Raw genomic sequence first — 19,679 nt, 5'->3', positions numbered from 1 at the left:
GATGTTTTCTTGCAAACGATTAAATGATTCGTGCCATACTTTAATTTAATATATGTATTATCAGAAAAAAATGTGTGGTAACAAGATACGCGTAAAGGGTGAGTTTAGTTTCTGTTCACCCCCTATATATTTTTTATTGGGTCGTTTTTATTAAAATAAAATCCCGAAACGCGTAAACGTTTGGTTTGCCGAGTTTTACATGAGGCAAAAGGTTTTTATTTCTCCACAATATACATCTACGAGAAACTTGCCATTTGAAATAGCAAATAGTCAATAATAATTTGAAATAATCTCTATTCGTATCTGGAGATTTAAAATCTTTTGGCACCTGAGAAACTTGTTAAAAAAAGTTTAGGTGTTCGGTTTTTCCAAAAACGTCCAATAAAAAATATAGAGTGTAGGGATACAAGTCACCCTGTATGTCCTTATGTAATATAATATACAGGGTGTCCTTTTTAGGTGGCCTGCTGAATTTCTCTTGAATCAATGCACTTTCAAAAAATACGTCTTTAACATTTTTAGTATAGTTTCAATTTTTTTACCTTTTTTGAACAAAAATTACACAGGGTGGCCTCAGGCCCAGTTTAACTTCAAAATTTCAAATACGACCCTATACATCCGGACACATGATTTTAAAGTATTTTTACGTTGAAAACTATGGTGCATCCGATTTAACTCCATTTGACTTTTTCTGTGGGGCCATTTAAAAAACAGTACTACGCAAGGCAGGTAGTTCGAATATGCAATGTGATTAATAAATAGCAAACCAAATGATCGGTTTTTTCCTAAAACGTTTTGCCATAACTGTGTCATTTTTTTGACCAATTTTGGCCATAATCCCATTGCACCATTGTTTTTAGCGTAAAAATTCCTTTAAAATTATATGTCAGAATGGGTCATATTTACAATTGTGAAGTTGAACTGGACCTGAGGTACCCTTTATAATATTTCTCCAAAAAAGGCAAAAATTATAAAAATAGACTAAAAAATATTAAACAGTTATGTTATTTATTTACTTTTAATAGCGTCACTGGTTCTAGAGAAATTCAGCAGGGCCACCTAAAAAGGACACCCTGTATATGTGGATCACTGTATAGAAAGAATGTATATGTGATTATGGTAGAAACGTTCTACAGTATCCTTTGATTTCAAACTGACATATAAAATAATGATCAAAAACAAGGTCAGACCGATAAATTTGAAATGAAAAAATAAAAGTACGTGTAGAGATTAGTGACCGTTAATCGATAGTTATTCAGATATCGTGAGATGCGGTCGGGTGTGATGTAGGTTTCAGAAAAGAAAATGTTTTTCTGAAACCTACATCACACCCGACCGCATCTCACGATATCTGAATAAATAAAAGTACATTAAGTTTAAACTATTTCAAGTTCTTAAGCTACTGGCTAGTTGTTAACGTTATTATTTGTCAACAGAATATTGACTGTAATTACTCAGAAGTGTTTCACTAATTGGAGTTACAAGTGGCGCGATTTCACGGCTAACTAATATTGTTTCCGAAGGCAACGGAATAACTATGTCGTTGAACTTTATTGTTACTATACCGCCATGAGATAACACACCTTATAAACTTAAAAGAGTAAAGGCTTCCGATCATACTTTTGGATGATTTTTTGATATCTGTATTATGTTAATTACATGTACATAGTCTGTTTTCATGGTTGGTTGTGTGCGTAGCTAGCTTTGTTTCGTTTTTTGTAAACCGTTCAAGCCAACCGATCGAAAGATAAACAAACATGAAAAGAATTCAACTCTAAAACTTCATACAGATGTAGTCTGAGAGGGTAATTGAAGATTGCTTCCTAAGTTTGTTAAAAACGTACGACCAGTTGTATAAAACAATTTAGTTCAGTTCAATTACTGAATGATTGTCAGTTCCAATGAATAAAGTGTGAAATTGAAGCCTCCACTCCAAGAGGACATGTTACGCGGTTTCAAATGTTAATAAAACATGCGAAACGAAAATGTTTACAGCCAAGGCCATGCACATGAATAATAAAGAAACAAAATCGAACACAGCAAAAATTCATATATTTTAAAGGATTTCAACATTTGATGAAATTTTCAATAACATGTTTTGATAAAGAACTGTTTTAGAAAAATTTTCGACTTGTGAATGACACATATGATTCATGACGCATGAGACAAGAATGATCAATCTGCGAATAACTATAATTTAATTTATTTGTTTTTAGCGCTGCGTAAAATTTAATCGACCAATGAAAATATTGTCTGTTGAAAATTATTAAAAGCCGTAGTATTAAAATGTACTCTCAGTATTAATACATTTCACGAAAATGGAATAAACTGGACGTTTTAATTAAGTAAATGATATTTCATGGATGCCTTTAGCTTCACGACCAGTAGACAACCGTTTACTGTTTCATATGTCAGTTATATTTTATAATTTTATTATGAGGAACAATTCGTTTATCACACTCTACGCGAATGGGTTTGTGAGATAATTTGCGTGTCAAAGGACAGATGTTAATAGACAAACAGAACCCAGTAATTTCGCTGGTCGCCAGACGAATTTTAATTAAATCAATAAGGGTTGCTAACACCCCTCAGTCTCGTTTACCCTTTGGCTTTGAACAATAAAGAACCAAGACAGTCGTATTTTTTTTTTTTTTTTTGACACGTCGTTTGGTTCAATTCTGGATGCAAAATGCCTACTTGATCCTACTAGGATGATGGAGAAACTTTCGTAATATTCGGCGTGTTTAATCATGGGTTATCGTGATAACAACGAGTATAAAAATATTGTTGTAAAATGTAACATTTTTTTGAAAGAACAAGAAAATATCATCTGTTCATAGTACAACATTAAACATATTAAATCTAGGAAGAAACGTAGTAACATGATTATATTAAATAAGAGATAAAAGAATATATAATATAACTTCTTGCTGTCGAATGCCCCTGTCAAAAAAAAAGATANTATATATATAATTTCTTATTTAGTATTTTGCCACTGACTAATATAAGAGAATGTATTGTTTATTTGCTTAAAAGTATTGATTTTAATCTATTAATTTTAATTAATTTTAACATATATTGCATACTATTTCCTTTACATCTTAATAATTTTTTGGTAATTTTATAATTAGGCTCAGTTTCTTTTGTTGTTCATTTTCCAAATGCTTAATTTACTAGTGTACGTAATTCTAAATATATATAATCGGTTGAGATATGCAGGTAGAGTTATTAATAAAGCATGTAGAGAAATAAACTAGCTGGATTTAGGGTGTACTTTCACCCCCCCCAAACCATTCACTAATAGACACAGACACACACACACACAAACCCATATCACAAAACAGACATGTAAGTGTCGGGTTGTTATACTGGTCTGGTCTCTATTCTCATTATTAAGAGTTTATGAGTCCAAAATGAAAACAAAATAGACCATTTCTGGGAGCTTTTATGAATTGCAAACCATCTGTAATTATTAAGAATCATAAAAACTTACAACTTTCGCAGATTGGATAAATATTTAACAATCAAAGTATTTTGACTTATATTGGCTATACTACTTATTACCAGTTAAATTGATATAAATATGCGGGTTTATATATTTTAAAAAATGAAAGAATTTATTCTCTATTACTCTTTCTTCTTTAGTAACGCAGGGGCTTTCTGCTTCTCATCTCTTAGAGATCCTCAATTCTACAAACAAAAAAAAGTCGCCTCCTCATTGGTTATGCCCGGCTTGCCTGGCCTCTTCGATCCCAGTTTCAATTTTGACTTAGATTTGTTCCCTTCTTTTAAGTATATTGATCGTTTTGTAACTCATTTTCTACGTATCTTTTCTCCTTTTTCTTCTCTAATCTGCTCAACCCCCGGCAGACGGTTTATTACCATGCCGTATAATAGTATAATTGTATAATATAAGTATATATGTATTTGTAGTAGTATATTTGTATATTACTTTTATTGGATTTCACGACCGTCATTCATTTAACAATCTAAGTATTTTGACTTATAATAGATAGTAGTACACTATTATTATCGGTTAAATTGATATAAATATACGGTTTTATATATATATTTTTTAAGTATTATTTTGATCGGATTTTAAGCGTGGTGGGTGTGAATGGGTGCGCTATTTTAAATTAATGACGTATTGCTCATCCCTTAACCTCTTGTTTGCTCTACGATCTCGGTTAGGAGAAAAGTCCTAAAATTAATACAATTGTTCACTTATAAAATATTTCACACGTCGAGGTTACTTCCTTGATTGAAAATTATTTTTACTGTTGCTTCATACTATTCAATTTACAAACGTGTACATTAATTCCTATTTCATCAAACTGGTTATGCTTCAATATGCGATAGTTTGTAACAAATAGTTTAATATATTCCGTAAATAAAGTGTTTATTATTGTCACATGCATTAATGAATTTAATAAAATTTCAGTTTAATTTGTTAACGTTACTCTCAAAACCTTTCTAGTCATTTTACATTTTTCATATATAATATTATCAATTGCTTCACACAAACCCAATTCATAACTTCCAATAAATAGGAATTTAAATTCCAATTTAAAAAAAACTTCTTATTTAAATAGTAATCTTTTTACAAAAGCCCTCAAGAAATTTTAAGTTTTTCCTCAAAAAAGATGCTAAATGTTGTGGTTCTTCCTATTATTTAGTTGTAAAGTGTTTAATTATAGCGAAATGTTTAATTACCATTTTCTTTTTACAGCATTTGACATCAAATTGTACAAAATAGGTTGTACAAGAAATATTACAAGAAATATTTATATTTCACGTAAAATAGGATCAAGGTCCACTGATGTCCTATATTTTCAATCTAAAGTCTGTTTCAATGCCAAAAATTGAAGTATCAACGCATTTACCCAATTTGACCTTAAATTTTAATGCTTGCACGCAAAATTATCAAGATTTCATGTCCTTGTAAAATGTGCATGTCCTGGTTTATTTAAAAACCTGCTCTATTAGTGCCAAACATTAAAGCATCAATACATTTAAAAATTTCACTTTACACTGTAAATGTGCATTTGTGACATCATCTTTTATGCAAAACCTTAGGTTTAGTTTTTCTAACATTTTCTCTAAGGCTTATTTATCCCTTAAAGGTTCTTTTTTATCCATGGATGGACTTCCAGACATAATTAAATAGTGAGAATGAGAAAATTTTTGGATCGGTAAATCTAGCTATTACACTTACAATTATTTGACATACAATTTTATGGGTTTGTACACAAAAGTACGAAGGGCCTCTTGTGTCCTACAATTGTAAGTGTTTATAGTCAAAACTATCGAGAAATTGCTATAATTCTCTTCAAAAATCACGTCTTGGTTTTTTTGTTTTTAGGAATTTCATTTAAAAAAACCTCACTTCCCTTCTAAATGGTAAATCATCAATAAATTTACAAATTTTACTTTTTTTTGTTAATATTTATATTGACAATACTTGTGATATCATTCGTTAACATCAAATAATTTAATTTGATCGAACAAGATTTAATTTTAATAAAACCTAAGAAATCATAGCATTTTGCTAAGAAGAAAAAAGAGGAAAAAATATGAATGCTAGTGTTTCTTCTTATTATTTTGGTATAAAACGTGTTCCATTATAATCAAATATCAAACTGCTATTGCAATTACAATCATCTGACATAATTTTAGACGTTTGTACAAAACAAGCAACATTGATCATTTACATATCAAACATTATGAAAGACCTGGTTTCAACCCAAGAATTTCATTCAAAAACCTGTTCCATTATTAGTAAACATTGAATTGCCAATAGATTCACAGAATATCACTTTAAACTGTTTACGTTAGCACGGGTAACCCATAATGAATCCTAATTCCCTAATGAAATACCATAAAGGTTTTGGTTCTTCAGACTTTTTACATTCTAGTATCTATAAATGCGTAAAATTTTACTTTAAATTCGTTGTTCGAAATATTCTCAATAAAGCTTCATAATTTCCCTTTAAACATATTGTTATTATCCTCGTTTGCAAAGCCATTTTCATTACTGTCAAATGTCAAAATGCCTATAAATGAACACAATTTCACTTCTTGCTTGTTTATTTTATTTCTTAACGGGAATTACAAAAAAATTAACTTATTTTATTATATCGTGCTTTTTATTATATATTATATTATTTAATATTTTATTATATTTATTTACATAGTATTAAAACGTATGTTGTGAAGTGTCAAACTGACATAGATCCTAGTCATTTTTAAGTATTGTTTTTCTTTATTTTTTACGAGGGTATTTCAACATCGAGTATGTCGGATCCGAATGCAGGGCCGCTGGATTCGAACCAGAGACTTTATGTTACAGTGATGAACGCCGGGTCAACGCCTACCGTTGCGGCCACCGATGCCCCCTATTAAGTATTGCTATTTTTTTTAACAAGCTTAATTATTAATTGTTTGAGTAAATATTTAACAAAAAATTGCAATATTTGGCTTTAATTTTTGACTTTTTTGACGGAAAACTCTTAAGAAATCATAATTTTTTTTATACATGTTTTAAATTGATATAGATTCTTATCCATTTTATATATTGTTTAACAATCTTTTAAATATTATGTAAGTAATATAGGTGCGTTTCTATGGTATGTTATTATTGTTGTCATACATACGTGTGTATGTTAAGTAATTAATTTTTGCGTGGTGATTAGTGACCGTTAGTCGATGATTATTCGAAAATCGTGAGATGCGGTCTGGTGTGATGTAGATTTCAGAAAAACCATTTCTTTGTCGTGCCAACGTTTCGATCTTTATTGAGATCATCTTCAGGGCCTGGGATTTACAAACATTGTTTAAATTTAACAAATACATGTAGGATGTGGAAAAAGTGAATTTATGTAATGCAAAATATATTTTTTTTTTATATATTCAATCAAAGTACTTCTACTTACTCAAAGTGTTTGTTTTCTGCGTATTGTGACACTCTCAACACGACACGCAAGAATGGCACAATTACACAGAAAATAAACACTTTGAGTAAGTAGAAATACTTTGATTGAATATAAAAAAAAATATTTTTTGCATTGTATAAATTCACTTTTTCCACATCCTACATGTATATGTAAAATTTAAACAATGTTTGTAAATCCCATGCCCTGAAGATGATCTCAATAAAGATCGAAACGTTGGCACGATAACGAAATGTTTTTCTGAAAACTACATCACACCAGACCGCATCTCACATTTTCGAATATTAATCTTTGCGCAGGACAGATATACATTAAGCATAACGATTGTGTAATTTATATCACTATAATTAGTATAATTAAATTGTATTCGGTATATTACCATTTGTCTGGTAGTTCATGACATTATTCGAAAAAATAATCCAGAGCGACCTTGACCATGCGGTAAAAATCCTTTCACGTGGCTCGCAATCTAGTGGGGCAAATGTGAGAAGGCTGACATTCCCACGAAATAAGTATCACAAGCCGGGCACAACGCAATTGAGAAAAGCACCGGGGGGGACTTAATTAAGCCGAAAGTACCACGGATCGGGAAATAGAGGTCCTGCTATCATAGGAACACCGTGCCCGAAGGAACTGGGCTAGAAACGCAATATGCAACCTAGGCGGGAGCAAGACTGGGACGGGGCGGCCGTCTCATCCGCGCATGCTCGCCGATAATACAACCGCCGTGTCCAACATCAGGAAATTTCTATTCCGTTCAAATCCCTCGGAAAGGTGGACAACGTGTCCAGATCACGTGACTATTTTTATGTATAAATCCATCTGAATCGGTTGTCGAGACCTACTCGTTGTTCGATCTAAGAGACAGGGGAAAATGGATGATGGCACTCGAAGGCTGTCAATAATAGCTACCATTAATAATTTAATGGAGAAAGTATATTGTCTTTATACAGTTTACAGAATAAGTTTCAATCGAAGAAATTATGAAATGTCTTGAGATACCTTAAACTAAAGTTGGACTATTATTGACGATGCCGACAAAAATAAGCACAGACATACTAGGATGATCTTTCAAAATTCAAAGAACGTTTTGTTGAGGGATGGTAAACTTTTTATTTTCTCTTTTCATTTACATATATTACAACAGCCTTGAGTAGGAAGTAACAATGAACGTACAAAATAAAACAAATAAGCAAGAGTGCAATGGAACCAATGGCAGTACTCCTATGAGCCCTAGGTATTTCTACATAATTACGATTAGTTTCACGATCACTGGAAACGATCACCAGCGGAGAGAAGGGTTCGAGGGATTTTTTTAAAACAAAATTACTTCTCTGTGACTGAAAGAAAACAGAAATACACAGCAACAGCATTCACGACGGAATTTGAATATAACAGTATAATAAACAAAGCTGTTCTAATCAGTACCAAAACCGTCTTGTGAATCCAATTTTAAAAATTTAACAACAAAATACCTTTACAAAACGACATAATGTTAAGAATTTATAGTAAAAACAAATCTAATTTTGGTCTATGTAATTTGGAGTCAGGTCAATGAGTTATTTGCTCGAAACGTGTTATATACATGCAGGGTTTCCCGTGAATAGACATCAATAGTTCAGGATGATATTCTACATGTCAAATAGGACTAAAAAGACCCTATTGTACACTATCTGATTCTTAATTGTATTCAGGTTATTTCAGTCTATTACAACTTGTACTCATAAACTTCGTATCTCATAAAATATTGAGCCTATTGTAAATTTAATTCAATGGAAATAGCATTAAAAATCCTAGAAGAATTAGTTTTGTTTTTATTATAACCTTAAGCAATCAAATGAAAACAAATCAGAACAAACTTTTACCAGTTTCCAAAGTTCCTATCCTATGTTTAAGTAAGATTTTCTTGGTTCTGTAAATACTGACAGATACGCCGCCTACAGAAAAGTTTCCCTTACTAATGAACGTTAAAAATATGTACTTAATTGTTCAAAGGTCAGTAATTACCGGAGTAAAATTAATTTTTAATATCTAAACATTTGATTTTTGGATTCAAACAGTTTTAAAATAAATTAATGAATAAGATGTTCAAACTTCGATTAATATGATGAAACTAATACAAAGTATACTAGAAAGCCTCTTTGGTACAATATTGAGCGTAAGAAAAAATAAGCTTATATAAATTACATCGAACGTTCAAAATGTTATTCCTGAAGAATAGAAGCCTGACATCAATTCCCTTGAGAAATAAGTATGTGTGTTTAAAGCAGTAAAATTAAATGTTAAAGAATGAATGTACAGACCCAAAAAAAAATCATCGTGATCTCTTTCCAAACAGTGACAATAAACCCCAACTCAACAATACAAATTTGATATGTATACTATCCCTAAGATTATGATAACACATACAATCAGATAGTTCTGATTCATTTATTTATAAGAGAAAAGGTGATCGTCTTACACAATTTAAACAAATTATACAACCGAACAAACAAGAAAATGATGAAAAGTTGATATCTAATTTTATTGATGATACCGATTAATGAGCCATACTAAGATGATCCTTAAAAGAAATCTCTTAGAACTTTTTTTTAAAGAAAATCACTTCTCTGCAATTTTGAAAAAACACAAACATACAAAACACCACCATTCATGACATAAATGAACACAGCAGTATAAACTTATATGACCTCACCATTACGAACAACCGAGAACAAATCCAATAGAAATATTTTGTTTTATGAAACCACCCAGAATGGATAAACGATCGATGAAAAAGTGGATGTCGAACGCACGTATTTGCTTTTAATGAGGCATGAAGGCAACTTTATGACCTTAATTCAAAATCCTTCTTTATGTAGCCTAAAAAACTGATGAACTTGTACCTTGATTGATGGACCATCGCTGATACCGAGAAGCAGAGAAAACTCACGTACCAGGATCATCAGAGAAAATCAAGATCAATAAGAGTTTTAGTGAATTTTCTTCATGCTAACATTAACGTGCTTCCCATCGATAATGATGTAAAACATGATCTGAGTTTAAATGCGGGCATAAACTCAGCACAAAAAAATACCAGATATATAAACTCACTTCAACATACACCATGAATATTGAACACCGCAGCAACATAATACCTACCTTGGGTTCGTCAATAAACCCTATTTAAAACTAATCAGATATTTATAGTAAATTTTATCAGCTTCAATTAAATATATAAATACTCAATTAATTATACACAATTTTTTCGAAATGAAAAATTTGTGTCACAGGCCGGATCCGAATCCACGACTTTCGGCTAAATACGCCGCTGCTTTACCACTTGAGCTACCGTGGCTTCGATCGCCCATGCCACGAACTTCTCATTTCGACTACCCGATTTTGTTCTAATTATAAGCAAATCGCGGCTTCATATAGAAACACTTTTTATTAACGATTATACTAGATTAGCGGGTTCGAATCCCGCCTGTGAAGCAAATTTTTCATTTCGAAAAAAATTGTGTATAATTAATTGAGTATTTATATAATCAGATATTCTTCAATATTAATGAATGATGATATACTCGTCCTAATATATAGAAACAAGCTACCTAAAAATTAGACAGCACAAATTTAAAAATTAGATGCATAACCGGGGCAGTGATTCCAACCCCATTAGCTGCCTTAGAAACTCTAATAAAACATACATCCATTAGAAATAAATAAGAAGAGAACTTAGGAAAAGCTCGAAACACACTCCAAAAACAACCAATTGACTTGGATGGGTACAAAATGTTTCGAGTAAACAATGTTAAATAAAATCAAACACCCACTGCACATTCCTAGAAATAGCTACTGACAACATCCTATAAAATTTTGACTGAATATAGGGGGCTTCAAAATATTATAAAGGAACTGGATCAAGTATATTCTTTCACATCATTTGATAAAACAAGAGTTTAAACAGTATTGTTTGATAATGGCATCGAATATTTAAGTTTTAATGCTTTTCCGTAAAGCATGCAATACACAATATCGTTAAAAGGTTTTATGAGGATTTCAGAGCTGTTAGAGCCAATCGAAAACATATCGAGTAAGTCTCTTATAGTGAATTAACAGTTTTTGCAAGTTTTGAGATTTTAGAAGAAGCCAGTTCGGTGCTCTGAAAAAATCAGTCAGTTACTCGGGGTCTAAGTGTGTAACGTCAAAATGACGACGCATTTTAACTGGAATCATTAACTGTTTGGAAGTTGTTTCGCGCAAATTACACACTGAGCTTTACCCTCGCTTTATAAATCCCGAATCTAAAAAGTTGTCGTGGTAAGCTTTTTAGATATTCCACTTCCACTGAATTTTGACCTGCACTTGTAGAATTTGAGCTGTTCTTCATTTGGCCGATCGTCAGTAATGTCCTCCTCGGTAGGTTGTACTTTCAATTCCAATTCGGCTGTTTCCTGGCCGTGTAGGTGACTGAGAAACTGTATGCTCCCTCAGTGATTCTAACTTCAGCCACCGATCCATATTGGAGTAGATAAATGATCCATGAGAATGACACATTTTCGAGAAACAACGGCTGTTTGTACGCAATAATAGAAAAAACCCAGGGTGTTCCTGAAGCAGCAGTGCCCGGTAATGAATGATATCAACAATGAAATTCCTAGGAAGCATATCGACCGTCCAGTCTATTCCCGTCCGTCTCACTTAGCTCACATGTGTAAAAATAATCGTAGAATGAATAAAAAAAACTAAAGTTTTTCGTTTTCAGCACTCATTGTCATTAGGTTTTTAATTTTATTTATTTCTACATTTATTTTTGTAATTATTAATTTTTTTAGAGGTTCGCCGAGGACCCGTTAGTAGTTATGGTTGCCGGAACCTAAACATTGCCCTCAAGACCCCCACAAGAGCTGAAAAATATTTCCTAAGCAGTAGACCAAAACAGGAATATTTATTGCAAACACAAAATAGGTAATTTCATGGCCGAAAAGCCGGGAGAAATTTTTTGCCCGATGTCCGATGTTCCCCAGAGGGTCTACAGACCAGAGTTTGGGAAAGCCCCAGTCATCCGATAAAGACAAAATACATTAAAAATGCTAACATTATTGTATGCTAGTAAATCAGAGGTCAGAATTTAACGATATAACATAGGGATAACTGACTGAAACCTAAGCCCCGTTTTAAACTGCTCCAAAATGAACAGATAACAAATAAATTAAGAAATGAAGGGATACTACCAATTTGTAGTATTTACTTTCCCTAGCATTTTTATTTTATTTTTCAAGAACCTATCCGCACAATGCCATATCGTGGGCAAGACTTAAATTACGTATCTCATCTTGCCTTGTAATTTCATGTTTTTACCCTCTGGGTTACGGGACATTTTTAAGTAAAAACTATTTACAACCTGATTTATTTTAAATTTATTCTTACATTTCTTAAAACATGTGATCTAAAAACGATTAAAAAGGTATAACAATAGTGTGCTCTGGTTATTCGTGTTGCAACTTAGGGAATTTACGCTTATTGAACTGACAATTATTTTACATACCTTACAAAGTATGTATAATAGTCCAAAGAGTACATACCTGTAACATACAAAATACATATTAAATATGAAGTTTAGATACTTTTGAATATTATATTTGTATAATAATATAAAAATGCCGTGAAAAAAAAGGATTGGAATTTGTAAAACAATTCTATGACAATCCAACATACATATCCATTCCATTGGTTTACTGCCTATCACGCAAATTAAACACATTCTCTCTTCTGATAACTCTAAAATAGCCTTCTAAAACAATTAAACTATTCACACCTTTTTTTTCCAAAATTAAAGATCCCACACCAATAAAGTCTTTTGTAATTTACGAAATCAATTGTATAAATTGTCCGGCAACTTACATCGGAATTACATCTGGATAAGTTGGAAAAACAACGGATCTACGACTGCAAAAACCCAAACAAAATCCTACAGCACTGGCTACCCACACTTTGAACACCAACACAATTTCTATTTCAACAATCCAAACATATTAAATACAGAACAAAACAAATATAAATGTCGCAGGTCAACTGGCTGAGGGTGGTGATGGAAAGGCCTTCCCTGCAACGCATCCCACATGTGCTCAATGGGATTGAGGTCTGGAGACAATAGGGGAAAGAGTAGATGGGAAATTCCCAGGCCCCTATGAAGTCTGACTTTGTAATCCAGAAATCGAAAATCCCTGTTTTGAGAGTTCTATTCCTCGATCATTTCTTGGACATAACGAACTGTGGTGAGGTTGACTTCAACAATATGCAGTCCAGTTCGTCCTCCAGTATCAATCCCAGCGCAGTCCGTTACACCGCCTCGTTCAAAATGCACTGATGGCGCACGAACTGCATTATATGCATCCCCTGTTCTCGGTAGACACTTCGGTGCCTGCTATCACTGTACTATCGGAAACGCGTCTCATCAGTAAACATAACAGCATTTCAAGTGTTCTCTTCTAGGCGCTCGCTGCACCATATTCTCCTGAGTCGCTGGTGGCGGGCTGTTGCTGCAGGTCGTCTCAAAGAGGCATACTCAATACGATGTGAGTATAATTTTGCACAAACGATTACGCATCGGTTTTGTCAATAAAGGCCTTGCGAAAACATCTGTTACTTCACTTAGGACCTGGCGGGCACAATAATATTGCGAACTTCTGGTTCAAGGCGATGTCTTTTCATGGTTAAAGAGAATACAGCTGGATTAAAATGAAAAAAGACGAGAAAAAGTTTTTGTTTACAAAATGAGTAATCTTCATGTTTACTATTCTTAAGTCAATCCTTTATTTAAAAGGAGGATTAACAGTTTTTTATTTTGTATTTTGTTTTATCGAACTAACAACAATACATCGGTTAATTTAATTAAAATTAATAGAATAAGAATAAATTGCAAATATCTTTATTCATTTGTGAGAAGTTTATATTAAGACAGATTCATCTAATCTTGTGTAATCGTTACAAATTGCCGTCTCCGCCAAATTAACGCGCTTCTAACCTTAATTGTAATTAAAACACTGCAACGATTTTCCTAGAGAGTAGTGTACATAATAAAACAATGTTTATTATATTAGAATACATGTGTATAAACAGAGTATAAACTGATAAAGTGTGAGAAATTTGAATACCGAGAATATTCAACCTTCCAGCTTTTAAGCAAGCCAGTCGAAATAAAATCACGTTTTCTTCCTAAAAAGATCAATAATTGTGTTTACTATATTTTTGTACAGTTTCAAGTTAAATAGTTAAAAATTTCTGCCATGTTTGTGTTTAATTCGCTTTCAATTCTTTATTTAATTTTTTAAAAGGAGGATTGAAATACAGAAAGAAATCCTTTACGAAGGCTCTAAAGGAAAGAAGACAAACAGGTGTTAAAATGAGAAAGTAATCTTCTTGAAGTAAAGTAAAAGTTTTTTTTTCTAAAAGTGGAGAGGTCGGTTAGCCAGATAAAAATGTACTTACAGCTCGTGGGTCCGTATGAGCTACATAGGCTCATCTGAGCTTCTAACGCCAGCCACATCCCTTCTCAGAAATCCCAACTACCTTCTTTCCTTTAGAAGGTTCATTATTCAAAGGGCTTAGGGATTTTATAGTAGAAACTGCGAAATATACATTAAAGGACCTTTTCGAAAGCGTACGCTTTATTAGCTGATGGAAAAAAGATAATAAGCAATTTTTGGTTTACGAAGAACAAGGTCTAGCCGATGAACATAATCGGAGGAAAACAACCACCCAAATTAATCTATCCATCGTCGATTAACAGATTTATAAAATTTTACTGAAAAAAGAATGCATAAGTTTTGAACCGTCATATTTTCAACATTTGTTCTGGGGGGTGTCGGTGGCCGCAACAGTTTAGTCGTTGACACGGCGCTCATCACTGAAAGGTAAAGGTCCCAGGTTCGAATCCAACGGCCCTGCATTCGAACCCGACATAAACGGGCTTTTTTTCGAAAACATCGGCACCCCGAGGGTTGATATAACCTCTGTTGCGAACCCTCGTATAAACTTAAAAAATAAAATAAAAACTTGTTAACAGGTTAGCGATTATTCTTACTTTGACCTTTTGGGATGTGGATTGCGTTATGGTTTCTCACCATCTTCAGTTGTGAGCATGTGGTAGTGTCTTGCCCAGCTTACACCCTGAACAACAACAACCGTCATGTTTTCGCAAATTTTATGCTCTGCAACTATTGTTTTCATTTTATCAGAAAAGTAACAGGGAAGCGGCTATTTTTACTTAGAACTTTGGGACGCGGAATTCTTCTGCTGTTGATAACCAATTGTATACCTCATCACTGAAATTCTACTTTTCCTTCCCATTTCACAGGTGTTGCGGCGGTTTGGATTCGAATAACGTTCGAATTCGAATCCACGTATAAATTCATAACTCCTGTGGGTTTTATCCAATGTCCACGCTATTATAACCGTTGGTGTAGATGAATGTGTAAATATTAAATCAAAAAGAAAGGGGAGAATTGGAAGCGGTGAAAAACGGGGGTTAAAGAATCGACGGAAATGAGGTTAACTCACCGTTCGGCGTTTCCAAACGGAGATTCCTCTAGAAATAATGAATGATGGAGTGAGTGCGGTGTTCAATCCTTTTTTTAAAAAGATAGTTCCTACTCACAGTAAGTTGTTTTCCAACCATCCGGATTTCGAGCCCTTAGAGGTTGAAGGATTTCTACAACCACGTCTCTCGACATGAATTGCAACAGTGAACCCCCCGATACCCCTGCCAACGCGACGTGCCAATGAGAAGCTGGTTTTTTAATGGCGCTCAATTTGAACGTGCGAAAAGCGGGAATTGTAACACAAGTAAATATTATAATGGTAAATACGAATAATGGTAAAATATGAAAGAATTGAATTATAAATTAGTGGTTAAAGATAAACGATAAAAAATTAGAATAATAACTTAATATTATTAAATTATTATAAAAATAATAACAATTAAAATAATTAATTTAATTATTTGGACGTTTATTTAATATTATTTATGTACATATTAAAATGGGAGGTAGATCAAAATCTATTATATTCTTAATGTATTTATCTCCATGTTCAATTTTACATTTTTTAATTTCATTTTTCACACCAATCTAGTTCTCTCCCTTTGTTGGAACTATGAAACTGTTATATTTAAATTTGGATTGAAATTATGTTTTGTTTCTTTTAGATGGTCCTTAAATTCCGAAAACTTGTTCAATTTAGGCAAGTTTTCTTTTAATCTCGTTTTTATTTCTCTACCGCATTGTCCTGTATATTTAATATCACAGTCATTACAATTGAGTTGGTAAACCCCGATTTGTGCCAAGTTGTCTACCTAGTCTTTAGGTTTTGAGAGGATGTTTTTAAGTCAACCCGTACTTCTAAAAGCTATTCTGAAACCTTCTTGTTTAAAAATTTTACTAACTTTTTCCGATAATTCACCAATGTATGGCAAACAACGGAAACCTAATGATTCATTTGTGGTGGGGTGTCTGAGTCCTATTGTTGATTCTTTTAAAGTTAATTTTTTTATTCTTTTAACTAGCAACCTATCAATAAATATTTCTATACACTCATTGTTTTTTACTAGGGTTTTAATAGTTTCTAATTCTTTTTTTATAGTTAGCAGGTGTTAATGGAAGTTTTAACATACGGTCTATGAGCCAAATGAAACCATGGGTGGGAAGAATCCGCTGGTATCATAGTGTCTGTAGTTGTGGGTTTTCTATATACGTCTATTTCTATTAGGATGTTTATGATGGACAATGTTAGGTCTAAATAGTGTTGTATTATTTATCAGGCAAAAATTTTAACGTGTAAATAAACAATTTGGATTGTAGGTATGCTACTATTTCTGTATGTATTTACGACTAGACCTAGAACAACGATTTTGAAATATTTAAGATCAGATACAACGGTCGTTTGGAAAAATTTTATTCAATAAGTATCATTTAATATATTTCTTTTAATCTAAAAACCTAGTTCCAAGTAATTATTCTTTTTATTTAGGTATTTGGTTGAGATGAAAATTTAGTTTCTCGAGCCGGATTCGAACCCACGACCTTCACCTCAATACGCCGCTGCTCTAACCACTTGAGCTAACGTGACTTCAACGAGCAACCAAGCAAATATAGATTAACTTTGATTAAACCTAAAATTTCTATATTTTGTATAAACTCGTATTAATATCTTATACGTATTTGTATGATTTAAACAATGTTTATAAATCCCAGGCCCTGAAGATGATCACAATAAAGATCGGGGCGTTGACACCATAAGGAAAATGTTTTTTAACCGACATCACGCCCGACCACAATCTTTAAATAAACACTAATATCATTCATTAATACCATCATCATTAGTATTATCATCAATTACAACTTTAGAATGAATATGCAAATAGTGTCTGATCTGATCGTTCACCATTAAATTTAAACAATTTAAAAATATGATAATATAAATTTTGCAATAAGCCATTATTATAAATGAGCTCACCGTGAAATGGCTAGTCATGGGTTTTCACGCCCAAAGAGTTTTTCTTCTAACTGAGAAGATGATGTGCATATGAAGTTATATGTATACATGAGTTAGTTTAACATACATAAAATAAAATAAAAACGTTTTAGAGCAATTTCGCATGATTTTTTAAAATTTGAATTAATAGATTTAATGTATTAAATAAATTTTAAACGATTATGGTTGTAATCACTTTATCATAGACTACATTTCTCGCTCTCTATACTTCCCTGTTGATCCAAAAGTTATAAAAATAATTATAATACTGGTTATATAAATATTTAATTTTACTCTCTAGATTAAGGGTTTTAGTTTAAAATACGCACAAATGTACAATATCTTCTTTAGTAACTGTCATCTGTAATTAATTATAATCAACGTGTCACCGCCTCCGAAATTCTTGGAAGTGATTAGAACGACACTTCAATGGAAAATTATGATTGATTTAATTATTAAGTACTTAAACGATATCAAGCAGATACTTAGGTCGGCTTTAGTATTGACTCTGTTGTTAGAAATTGTGTTTCACTGTGATCTGTTTGTTTTATTGTGTATAATCAGATGGAACCCCAGCTTATTTATTTAGGGCACAACTTTGCAATTAAAAAATAACTAGGATACAGCTGGCGACGTGAGGACGGGGTATCCAATATTAAATGATAATCTAAACAGTACGATAAAAAAGCCCATCGAAATAACTTCTAATTTGATATAATCAAGTTGTAAATAAGGCCATGTGACGCTTCTTTAAACATGAGAATGTACTCAATCCCTAAAATAATCCCTTCGGTTCCCGGGGAACTTTAATGATAATTGCCTAGAGTATAAAATGCATAAAACATAGTACTCCCGGTTAAAGATGTTCCGATGTATTTCTATTGAGACGTGTGGGGTAATCATGTATAATTTACGCCAGGTACACGGGAGGTCCTGGGAGAGCATGAATGCCTTTCGTCCTTACCATTCCGATTACATATTTCGAATGTTTTGTAGCTCCACCTTTTCACTAATGCCGTGTCATCCTTTTGACCCTTTCACAAATGGTGTTACACCAACAATCCGGCAGTCACAATAATTGAAAAGTAAAGCTAAAATTAACTGCATTAACTCATTCAACAGCCAAACTTTGCAGAAACGTTGCACAATATATTATTCACTGTCTAAATCGTCTCTTTAGAACGCTTTGTTACCTTGACTATTCAGACAAAAAGAGCTGTTTAAAAGCTATGCGACTGTTTTTAGGACTTTCTTTCCAACTTTATTCTCGTACTTGAATTTATATTGTGTTTAAATTCGACGTTGAACACGTGAAGGGAAGAAAGGATTGCGGGGAGATGATCGTGAATCCCGCATGTCGCGGTTCATTGAGGACTTCGTGGAGCTTGTAAAAGCAGGATTAACGAGAAAGATAAAGGGGATAAATGTTACTTTGAGTCGGATCCGATGCAGGATTTAACTTTTCGCTAAACGCACTGCAAGGAAGACTTTTTTGCAAAAAAAAAAAAAAAATATATATATATATATTGAGTGTGTGTCAATTAATAAACAATTAGCTATTTGAGCATGAAAATGTTTTTGTAGCATAGACTTTCACAATCAATTAAAAACAATAAAAAACCAGCCAGGTTCGTTGTTACCATTTTCATCGCAGTCATCAATTATCCTCCCTCCTCCAATGACCCTGTAGTATCAAAATGGTAATTAAGATGAACGGCTATTTTCGGAAAATGTCGGCCTTCGAGAGAGAGAAGGTTTAATTTATTTTATTTACCGAAAAACTAATCTGGTCTGTTAAGCTGGGTTTACGCAATTATTAATTAAGGAAATTATAAAGCCTACTGTTGTAGATGTTAAAATGAAATTAGAATGGGGTCCATTGAAAGGTAACTTAATTATGAGCTTAAATTATTTTTTACTTTGTTTGGCAATATACAGGGTGTCTCGTGAACAGATATCACTACTTCAGAAGGTTATCCTACATGTCAAATTGAACTAAAAAGTCTATATTGTTTGAAGTCTGATTTTCAATTGTGTTAGAGTTATTTCACTTTTCAGGTTACTTCAGTATATCACAACGTTATTCCGTAAAGTCTCCCGTATCTTACAGCATGTTAATCCCACTGTAAATTATATTACACCATTCGAAAAAGCATTAAAAACCCTATTATAACTTTTTTTATTATAACGTTAAGCAAACAAAATACAAGCTCTCTT

General features: G+C 32.7%; 1 protein-coding gene across 4 annotated transcripts in view; it reads right to left on the bottom strand.

Annotated features, from left to right (window-relative positions):
* Positions 1-19,679, bottom strand: part of LOC106671029 (muscle M-line assembly protein unc-89-like) — a 322,849-nt gene that overhangs the window by 228,779 nt on the left and 74,391 nt on the right. The window contains exon 5 of one of the 4 annotated variants that reach the window (XM_024229293.1): positions 12,414-12,514. The exons of the other annotated variants lie outside the window; for them this stretch is intronic. Within the exon in view, the coding sequence (XP_024085061.1) occupies positions 12,465-12,514 (50 nt within the window). The 3' untranslated portion in view covers positions 12,414-12,464. Of the gene's footprint in view, positions 1-12,413; positions 12,515-19,679 lie in introns of those variants that run through there. 4 annotated transcript variants of the gene reach the window in all.

This window comes from Cimex lectularius, unplaced genomic scaffold (genome assembly GCF_000648675.2).
Source record: "Cimex lectularius strain Harlan isolate CLEC.00 unplaced genomic scaffold, Clec_2.1 scaffold358, whole genome shotgun sequence".
NCBI classification, from domain to species: domain Eukaryota; kingdom Metazoa; phylum Arthropoda; class Insecta; order Hemiptera; family Cimicidae; genus Cimex; species Cimex lectularius.
This window is presented reverse-complemented; position numbering and strand designations above follow the sequence as displayed.